At 44.3% G+C, this 11,111-nt stretch overlaps 1 protein-coding gene across 2 annotated transcripts in view; it reads left to right on the top strand.

Moving 5' to 3' along the window:
* Positions 1 to 8,418, top strand: part of plekhh2 (pleckstrin homology domain containing, family H (with MyTH4 domain) member 2) — a 29,566-nt gene extending 21,148 nt beyond the window's left edge. For both annotated transcript variants that reach the window (XM_056609492.1, XM_056609493.1), the window contains 9 exons: positions 259 to 436; positions 1,065 to 1,220; positions 2,180 to 2,277; positions 2,464 to 2,605; positions 3,014 to 3,150; positions 3,518 to 3,647; positions 5,245 to 5,331; positions 5,712 to 5,861; positions 6,408 to 8,418. In XM_056609492.1, the coding sequence (XP_056465467.1) occupies positions 259 to 436; positions 1,065 to 1,220; positions 2,180 to 2,277; positions 2,464 to 2,605; positions 3,014 to 3,150; positions 3,518 to 3,647; positions 5,245 to 5,331; positions 5,712 to 5,861; positions 6,408 to 6,593 (1,264 nt within the window). In that variant the 3' untranslated portion in view covers positions 6,594 to 8,418. The remainder of the gene's footprint in view (positions 1 to 258; positions 437 to 1,064; positions 1,221 to 2,179; positions 2,278 to 2,463; positions 2,606 to 3,013; positions 3,151 to 3,517; positions 3,648 to 5,244; positions 5,332 to 5,711; positions 5,862 to 6,407) is intronic.
* The last annotated feature ends 2,693 nt before the right edge of the window (positions 8,419 to 11,111 follow it).

Raw genomic sequence — 11,111 nt, 5'->3', positions numbered from 1 at the left:
TGGACTGTGATCTACTCATTTTAATTTAATTATATGTATATTATCTATATCTATATATATATATATATATAGTTATATATATATATATATATAGTTATATATATATATCATATATTATAGTCTAATAAATAAAATAAGCGTGCTTTGTTTTTGGTCAAATGTTCACATTTGCAGTTGTGCCAATTTGTTTGTTCCCAGCCTCAATCGGCAGTTGTTTGATAAATGCACCTCCAATGTAAGCGCCGCTCTCCGTTCCAGGACGGAGGTGGGCAAGTACGCCATCTACTGCCAGCGCTCTCTGGAGAGGACGCAGCAGAAGGGAGAGCGGCAGGCCCGGCCGTCCCGCATGGAGATCCTGTCCATCCTGCTCAGGAACCCCTACCACCACTCCTTGCCCTTCAGCGTCCCCGTGCACTTCCTCAACAGTGCCTACCAGGTACCGGACCCCCCCACACACACACACACACACACACACACACACACACACACACACACACACACACACACACACACACACACACGCCTCGCAGAACATACACACAAACAGCACTGCTTTCCCAGGATCAAACTCAAACGCCAGAGCAAAGAGCTTTGTTCTTACCTTGACATATTTATCTTCTTGAGAAGATTAGTAGTTGTGGATATTCATATGTATTGACTATACGTCCCACTAACTTAAAACTCTGAACATATTTAACTGTATGCTTTGTTTGTTGGTCTTCGTCACATCATCAATATTACCATTACCCAGCCCTGGTTTCCTCTGTATGTTCTGAAGACGTGAGCTAACAGACATTGAATATTCTGGTGGATGATTAACTAACACTTGCAGGAAGTTTAAAAATAGCACACTTTAATAAAGAACCAGATGGAGCGACACGAGAGAATCGTACACTGTGCGACTTCATTAAGTATACACAGTATAATAACTACAACTATAGCTGTATGCTACAAAAACACTTTTTATGAGGTACCCCTGAGAAACTACACTGTGTTCCAACACCTCCTCATGGTGTGTCAACACAGTGCAGTGATTCACTGGTCAGCTTGGTCTGTCTCCCCAGGTTGTCAGCTGCGACGCCTCCACCACAGTGGAGGAGTTCCAGTGTCGGCTGAACCAGGACTCGGGCGTGAGGAAAACGGCCCAATCTGGGTTCAGTCTGTACACAGACGACCCCACCGGACGGGACCTGGAGCACTGCCTGCAAGGAGGCATCAAGGTTCGAAGCTCTTTTTAATCTGGTCTTAATCGAATCCCTGATATGTCTTACTGGCTGCAATTTGTTTCTCCAACCACAATTCAGGTATGTTGGACCAAGCCAGTTGTGGATATTTTAAGAGGTATCACATGCTTGTGATTGTATTCGGTCAAAGACTTGCGTCAGTGAGTGAGTCTGCTTGTCACAGAGTAGAGGAGAATAATAGAATATTCAGTACTGTACAATTTCCTGGCTGCCTTTGTGTCAAGAGACAGGGGGGCTGATCAAAGGGCAACAGTGGTACCAACCAGGGGCGAAGTCAGGAATTCAGGGCCCCATGAAAGGAAACTTGTATGGGCCCCTAGATATTTTAATTATTTTTTTTTTTTTAAGTATATTCAAATATATACATTTCACTTCATGGAAATAAAGATTGCAGTAATCAACCTTGTTGCAGATCATTTGCAATCACACCACTGTAATCAGTAGATCGGAAGCTTCGATATATTGAATGTCTATATGATTACAACCCTTCAGGATTGAGGGGAAAAGAGTCTTCTTCCTCATCGAATTTCTGTCGCTCTACATACGTCATCTGGTATAATTGATACGATTGGCTATAAGCTACGTACAGACTCATATGATAGACATTCGTAGCACACAATAAATGGCTCCGGGCAATCGTAAACCACGCCTCAAATACGAGAAAATGAATGTGTGGTTCCCAGACCTCTTCTCAATGTAGATTGAGATGAGGTCTGGCGTTAGCCAGGCTAGCCACTGCTACCAGCACAGGGGCAGTTTCAGCACACAGCTAGATACCAGCACTTTGGTCAACTACTGTTGTTTTAAAATGTGCTATATAAATAAACTTGACTTGACTTGACTTGACTAGATGAGGTTGCTCTTAATAGCGCTGCCGTTAAAACCTTGTACTTCTTCTCACAATGAGGACTCCTGTCGCCCCGGGTCTTCTGCAGGTCTGTGACATCATCTCTAAGTGGGAACAGGCCTCCAAGGAGCAGCACACGGGCAAGTCTGAGAACACCAGGACAGTACGCCTCACCTACAAGAACAGGTAGAGAGAGGCTCTCTCTTTCTCTCTTGCTGCCCGCTATCTCTATATCGCTCGCTATCTCTATATCGCTCGCTATCTCACTTGTTATCTCACTCGCTTTCTCTCTCGCTCGCTATCTCACTCGTAAGACACGTAAACAACTCTCTCTCAAAGTCACTCTCTCACGACCTCTCTCTCTGTCTCCAGGCTGTACTTCTCTCCGCAGGTGAGAGGGGAGTCGGAGAGGGAGAGGCTGCTGCTGGCCTATCAGACCAACGAGTCCATCCTCGCGGGACACTTTCCTGTCAACAAGGAGTTATCCCTGGAGATGGCTGCCTTACTGGCTCAGGTGGACACAGGACCCAAAAACAGTCCCCATTTATCGGGTTTCAAGGAACACAGTAGACCCGATAGATAATTTGATATGCCAATTTCGTTTTGAATAAAACTTGTTCTTGGCCCTCATACCACATAATATTAACGTAATTATGGCATTGCTTCACGTATAAATGTGGGTCATATTAATGCAGAGGGCACCTATTTAATGGTGAATCCATAATTTGGTCCTAATGTGATCCCTACACAGAATGATATAGAATAAACTAGCTGGAAATGCAATTTCCATCATTTAAAACTATTCTGAGAAAGCTGGTTGGTTTTGTTACCTGGTCAAAACCAGTGTGCATGAAGGGTTTAAGAGTGAAGACTAAGCAGCTTTGAGGACCCCACATCATTAATTGCTCTCTCTGGGTTAAAGGTGGAGTTTGGGGATTTTGAGCGTCCGTTCTCTGCGGCTGGGTCAGCCCAAACCAAGTCAGTCCAGACCCTCAAACAGGTCCTGGAGAGGTTCTACCCAAAGCACTACCGCAAGACCACCTCCGAGGAGCAACTCAGGTGCACACGCGCAGGCACACACACACGCAAGCGCACACACACACACGGAACTGCACAAAACCACGCAGGCTCACAAACATATGCAGGCGCACAACCACACACACACACACACACACACGCAGGTGCATACACACAGAAACGTGCACACACACACAAATGCAAACATGCACACAAACTCTCCCTTACGTACACACACGCGCTGGCATTAGTTGAGATAAACTCTCATAATGTCGATTATGATCTAATTACATTTAATACAATTTAATAACAAAGGAACCAAAAAACATGCCCAATTTGTGATCGTAATTGAATCCAAGCTAGAAAAGGTTGTGGATCAGCAAAAATCAGACTTCTTTTGTTATTTCAGACAGCTGCTTCAGCGCCTCTCTGTCCGTTGGGCATCTCTCAGGGGTCGAAGTTCACCCGAGTGCGTCCGGATCTACCTGACCGTAGCCAGGAAGTGGCCTTTTTTCGGAGCAAAACTATTTGAGGCAGAGGTAAGCTGTGTGTGTGTGTGTGTGTGTGTGTGTGTGTGTGTGTGTGTGTGTGTGTGTGTGTGTGTGTGTGTGTGTGTGTGTGTGTGTGTGTGTGTGTGTGTGTGTGTGTGTGTGTGTGCGCGCGTGTGTACTAATGGCAATACATTGTATTATCTGCGTAGTCATAAGAACTTTACTGTACTGTAAACTAAACTTTAAAAATCATGGCTTCATGAGTAATAAGTCATATCAGTCAATTATATTTCTACAATACAACTACATGTCACCTCATGTGTATTATCTAATATGTTCAAGCCAACTTTTCTTGTGAGCGACTTACTGCGAGCATGCTGTCATGCAAATGCTAACGTGACTAATTAGCGAGCATGCCGAGTTTCAAGTCCCTGGGCCACTTTGAAGCAGACTTACAAATTATCAAACTATGGGGCTGATTGTCTTTGTTTGATTGCAAGTTATGGCGCTCCCTGTGTCTGAAGAGGTCCTTAACTTTTTGGAAGCCTGCTTACGCGCGCGTTTCTATACGTGTACCAACTTTGACAGCCCTGAGTTGTTGGCCTTGGGAATGGCTGAAGTCAACCTTTTTTCACCATTGACTGCCATTATACTAAATAGCTCTCTGAGCACCTGCATCAGAGATTATTTGAAATTGACCCTGTGAAATCATTTAACTATCCAAACAAAACTTTTCAAGTAAGGGGGTTGTCCTTGATGTGCAAACCACATTTTAAGCCTCTGGAGTTCTCTGAAGCGGACTATATATTTGCATAAATGGACCAGAACTCATCGACCATTTATAACATAATCAAAACCAGAAAAAATACCATGAGGTCGACCAGGAGCAAGGAGTATTTGAACCAAATTGTGGTCTGCAAAATCTATCTCACACCTTATGGGTCCCATTGGCAAAAGGATTCAGGATGTCAAATAAGGCCGTAGATACCAAGTTTCCAATTTTTTTATAAATCGGGGCTCGGTACATTACGGTATGGGTTTGACAATTAGTTATAGCACCCCCTGTGGTCATAGTGGGATACAACTTTTTGGAAACGTCTATACTTTACGCCGTCTACCCACTACCCACTACTTTACGCCGTCAACTGATGGCAGAAGGCGTGGCTGACGGATGGGGGAGTAGTCTTTGCAGAGGCATACGTCAGCCAAGCCCGAGCATACGCGATCTGATTGGATGACGGATCCGTCGCTGCCTGAAAAGTTGAACATTTTTCAACTTTCTTGACGGAGCCGACGGATCCAACGGAACGGATGGATCCACAATGCATTGCGTCTTTGCCCCATTCAAAGTCAATGGGATCCGTCCGTTGACGGATGCAGTGGGCAAGAGGGGTTAGACCTACATGCTAATTCAATTATACATTTCCTCAGGTGTTCAGTTTATAAGTCGTTGTTCTTAGCGTTTTTGCCACGACATTCACTTTCCATGTTAAATTGTAATATAATAAATATTCATAAAATAAAATTATGCAAAATTGTAAAGGTTTTATAGAATAGCGCAATGTATTAGTCACACGATAACAAAAGTGTGGTTTGCTTTTACAACCACACTAATTATATGTCCTTTCCCGTTGTACCTTCTAAGTCCGTCACAGCCTCTCCAGAGCAGGGTGCACGTGTGTGGCTTGCCGTGCATGAGGACGGCATCAGCGTCCTGGAGCACAACTCTATGGTAAGACCCCCATTCCACCAGGAGCTCCAAACAAAGGGGCCCCTGACCATTCCATTGTTCTGGAGAGCAAAGCAGAGAGCTGGATCGCATGAAGGACGTAAAGGACCTAGCTTCAATCATAGATTACACTTTATCCCACTTTATGTAGGTAGGTTGTGTAGGAGTTAATAAAAAAAAAAAGTGTAGGCGACCATCAGCCACGCATCTTAATGTTACGATTATCTTTCAATATTAATACAATGCTGCTTTCTCATCTTTCATTTACAGCGAAAGCTATCTCTCATTTGAGAAGTATTTTTCTTTTTCTAAACCCCTCATCTCAAAACTCCTCAAGAAAAGACTGTTTGATAAGTGTGTTTCCCCCGTTGTGCCCGGAGCAGAAGCCGCTGGTGTCCTTACCCTATAAGAACCTGGGGACCTTTGGAGGCTGTAACCAGGACCTCATGCTGGTGGTGGGCCAGGGTGCCGGCCAAAACACCTCCAAAGACAAGCCCACAGAGAAGCATCTCTTTGCCATGCCCACCTCCAAGGTCAGTGAGTGAACAAGAAACAGAATATATAACACATTTAGTACTATCATTATAATGTCGTTATTGAGACCCTGTAATCCTGAGAGATTTATGGTGAGATGGTTGAGAGGTCCTCTGGGAGCATGAGGGGGTTTAGGTATTTTGCTCAAGGATGGTTACAGGGTGATAGTTTTGAAATAAATTATAAATAAAAAGTTCTATTTTGTGCATAGCTTTTAATGTAAAGTAACCCTAAAGTAAAATATAACAATGAGTACCTTCAAGGAGAAGATCAATTTAAAGAAGTTAAGTGTTTAAGTAGATGTAGTCAATTAGGTGAACATTAAATATCAAAGTAAATATTTTCTTTGGCATGTAAGAAGAAATGATAATTCACACAATATTTAAAAAACTTGCATAAATTACAAATAGAGTCTGTTGGTGTGTAATAAAAGTGGTTAACTAAAGCACTGGAATCAAAGTACTGAAGCAGAAACACACACAAACATATGTGCACGCACGCACACACAAACACACACTGAGAGCTATTTTCTTTTTGATTGACAGATCAGGGAGATGACCCTTCTCATCTCCAGCTACGTCAACAGTGCCCATCAGCTGAAGGCCGCTGCCCACCACCTGTCCGCTCCTGCCTTATTGGTCGCTCAGCCTGTCACTCTCAAGAGCAAGGAACTGAGGAGCAAATCACCGCAGGCCAAGGGCAGAACAAGCAAGGCCCCTACCCTGTTATGAGCAGTGGGGTATAGACATGACACCAAAGCCTCTGGCCCGGACCTCCGTGATGATGAAGGGCCCCAACCTCTTCGTCTAGGGTTTAATTATATTTAAATGTATAACATGAGAAGGCTTTGCGGAGCAATAAAAAAAATTGGGTCGGTTAAAAGAATAACTGCTCCATATACCTGTTATTATGGCTTACCATGGTACAACAGTGAAGGACAATGTTTTTTTTGGGTTAGGGTTAGGGTTAGGGTTAGGGTTAATGCTCTCTTTCTCTTTCTCTCACTCCTTCTTTCTTTATACCACTCCCCATCTATCTCTATCTTGTTGTTGTTTTTAAAAAGAAAAAAGGTTAACTGTTAAGAAGCTGTTTCGTTTTTCTTAATACAAACATTCCTTAGCCTGGGAAGCGAACGAATTTGAGAGCTGATGTTTAATTGCTCTGGCAGTTGGTCATTCCCCCCTCCCATTCACAAAGATTTACAGCCCTACTTGCACATGTCGGGCCAATCACAACAGTGTATCTAATAGGGGGCGGGTTTGAAACAATGACTGTACAGAGCAGTTCCGTTTTTGTAACCTTCCAAGAGGATGGATGTGGAACGAAAAGTGGAACCCGCTAACATGATAGTTAAACCGGTATATTTTCTCTGAACGAAAAAAAACGTCTTCAGATATATCCAATTGCATCCAGAGGCATTTTCGTCTGCTCCCATTGATGCTCCCCTTAAAATAAGAAAATGAACTGAAACACGCAAAATGGAGGTAATGCTTTGAGACAGGCATCATAAAGTTGTGTGTTGGAAGCAAAGGATTTATTATGAATTTGATGTATCTAATGTACTTAACAGAATGTCATTCAAAAATAAGTAATAAATGACTTAAAATAGACAAGGAAGAAATGAAACCAGTCATAAGATATAAGGTGAGTCAGCTGTCTGGACCGTAAATCCGTTCAGGTTTCTAGTGGGTGTTTTAGTCAGGACCTCAAATGATTGGTTCCATAGCCTAGTCATTTCATGTGTAAAATTATCAGATTGCCTCAGAATGGAGGCATTTACTGATAGCTATGTTCAAAGTATGCAGACATTTATGGAGAATTTGTGCAGGTCTCATTACATGTGAGACAGGTGACCCCTGTGGGCGATGTGTTGGCTGGGCTTGGGAAGGACTTGCTCAAGGGGAAAGGTGATGGACCTTGTATCCCTGGTTACTCAGTAACTTGCGGTGTTTAAACCTTATTCAGAGGCATAATGTCCACTGCTTGTACAGTTTTTATGAAAGGGCAGTTATACTAAAGTAATAGGGATGATTTAACAATACTGCACATCAGGAAGGGAAGGAGAGAAGGTGATGAGAATGTTTTTATTCTTCTTATTCTTCATTTATTTATTTAGTTTTAAAGAGTGATGTGAGGGACTTTAAATGGTTAAGGTTTGAAAGATAAAGGGGTTTTCTTGTACTCAAAGGGATTTGGTTTTCTTGCTCTTTCCTGGCCGGTAAATGCTACATGAAGGAATTTAGAGGACCTAACAAACTATGACATCGCAGGAGCATACATCTAAACCCTCAAAGTTGGTTTAGAAATAACTTAATGTTGTTTTGACATGTGCATTGAACTATTTCCATCGTCATTTTCCCTCCAAAGAAATTGTATTTTGCCTGAACTATTTATTCTATCAAATGCAATATGTTGGTACATATTTTGACATTTGAGTAAATATCTGTGCCAAACGTGTTTACTTTGTTGACTGTATCCTCTGTATTTCACAAGCGGCACCACACCCTTTCTTTTACAGACACACGTAAAAAAAACTATGCAGCGGTTCTCACCAAAGGGCACTATTAGGAGAAATGCTCGCTGCAGAACCAAATGGGTGGAGCTTGACTAAAGGCTAGATTCCACCGGAGGCGTACGCGCCGCGGGACGGCTGCGCCGCGGTCACGCTGCTGATCGCTTCGACTATAATCAATGAGACCATTTCCACCGGGCGCGCCGCGGAACGTTTCACACCGGGATCCCACCGGACGCGTACGCGCCGCGGAACGGCTGCGCCGCGGAACGGCTGCGTCCTCTGCCCTGTGTCCATTCCTACCGGGCGCGTAACGGCAGCGTAGCGCTGCCTTGCGAGCCAGCCGTATTCACGCGAGATCACGAGATCACGCGATAATCCTAAACCTAATGTACTCACCTTCCACTCCCAAAACTATTGCAATTAAATGCCACGCTTTGTCCTTTCTGACATTTTCCTTATAAAAAGGATGATTTGGTACATAAATGACTTCATGTTGCTGAACTTCGACAATGAGTCTCTAGTCGTCAATGTTGCCGACCCTCTGAGCAGACCCACCGGTCATGACGTAATAATGTTGATGTGAAGTTACATGAGCTGAGTATTGTGTTTTATTTTGAAAATGTACCGGATGCTCTATGGCTTTTACTTTTCACTTCCTGCCCGGCTCGACCTGCTCTGTCGAAATTGACGCGGTTTAGCAGCGGCTCGCGGCAAAAATAGAATTGGACGGAAAGATAGCGCCGCGGCGCGGCACGCCGCTCCTGGGACGCTGCTGAAACGTTCCGCGGCGCGCCCGGTGGAAATGGTCTCATTGATTATAGTCGAAGCGATCAGCAGCGTGACCGCGGCGCAGCCGTCCCGCGGCGCGTACGCCTCCGGTGGAATCTAGCCTTCAGCAGCGTCCCAGGAGCGGCGTGCCGCGCCGCGGCGCTATCTTTCCGTCCAATTCTATTTTTGCCGCGAGCCGCTGCTAAACCGCGTCAATTTCGACAGAGCAGGTCGAGCCGGGCAGGAAGTGAAAAGTAAAAGCCATAGAGCATCCGGTAAATTTTCAAAATAAAACACAATACTCAGCTCATGTAACTTCACATCAACATTATTACGTCATGACCGGTGGGTCTGCTCAGAGGGTCGGCAACATTGACGACGAGAGACTCATTGTCGAAGTTCAGCAACATGAAGTCATTTATGTACCAAATCATCCTTTTTATAAGGAAAATGTCAGAAAGGACAAAGCGTGGCATTTAATTGCAATAGTTTTGGGAGTAGAAGGTGAGTACATTAGGTTTAGGATTATCGCGTGATCTCGCGTGAATACGGCTGGCTCGCAAGGCAGCGCTACGCTGCCGTTACGCGCCCGGTAGGAATGGACGCAGGGCAGAGGACGCAGCCGTTCCGCGGCGCGTACGCGTCCGGTGGGATCCCGGTGTTAGTCCAGCTCCACCTGGCCGTCTGGACCGAGTTTATCTGATTGGGTTTTATACTGGCCAATCAAGCAGGTTGAGGGTTACGGTTAAAGGTTATGCTGCTATCCATTTTGATGGTAGGCTGGTACGAACGACCAGCTTCATCGAGAACGTGACGTATTTCCCTTGCTCCAGCCTTCCAGTTTGCTATTTGTGTCCGACGAGTTTAAGAAGAAAACTATTTTGGAAAAAATAAATAATCCAGTGTATAATGGTTGCCAGCCTTTACAGAAACATTAACATTGCAAGCCTTTTACATTGCAATAATATTTTGCCATTTTCGCCAATTTTTATTTCAACAAGTGCTGTCGTGTTTCTGTCGAGCCACGAGGGGTAGTAGCGGGCTAGTCGTCATTAGCAACATAGCCTCTTTGGCAAACCAGCTTGAAAACACAACTTTACATTGAATTTCACGCAAAGCAAGACCATAAATTGGTGACCGGATTAAAGCAGCAATGAAATCAAGTGTGTAAGAGGATTTAAAATCGACATTACAACCCCCAACGTGGTACAAATACAAAGAAAATACAGCTCAATCCCCATTGACTATGGGCGCAGCCATCTTGTTTGCTAGTTGTACAGATCTGCTCGCTCTACTTTGAAAGCGACGAGATACTACGACCGAAAGGGGGCGTGCCTCAGTGAAATGCCGCAAGAAAGCTGGGAGATTGGCGACTTTACCACTTCGTACATCCAAATGGATAGCATGGTGCGTTCGAGTATTCTCTGCGAGCCGACTCGGATCTCGGATCGGACGCCACGCCCACACTAAAATCGTTTTATTATGTTTTGAGCGTAGGTCGTCGGAGAAAAACATGGACGCCACCCGGAAAGCTATTGTTGCGGTAGCATTGGCCGACTACTACTACTATTTTCATCTATATTATTTCAGGACTACGAAATAATATAAATGAAACGGTGCGTTTTCACCGTACGAAAACGCAGCCATTTGAACTTCTAAAATGTTCACTTCATTTCATGTTTCAATGTATCTTCGGCATATGTAAGTTATTACAGCAATACGAGTGATTGAAATTGCGATTTAAACCACCAAAGCGGTCCAAACACAATGAAAACAGTTCACTACATGTCACACTGGGCGCATCCATCTTCAATTCTATCTCGGAAGCCTCGCTCGGTCACCGCTGAGTTCAAACGAGATGGCGAGATCGACTTCCGAGGAAAAGGGGCGTGTTTGTGCGTGTCGCTAGGCAACGTCCTCGGAGCTCCGAGACGGATGGATATTAAAACGCACCAAGTATTATGTT

This window comes from Gadus chalcogrammus, chromosome 15 (assembly GCF_026213295.1).
Source record: "Gadus chalcogrammus isolate NIFS_2021 chromosome 15, NIFS_Gcha_1.0, whole genome shotgun sequence".
In the NCBI taxonomy this organism is placed as follows: Eukaryota; Metazoa; Chordata; class Actinopteri; order Gadiformes; family Gadidae; genus Gadus; species Gadus chalcogrammus.
This window is presented reverse-complemented; position numbering and strand designations above follow the sequence as displayed.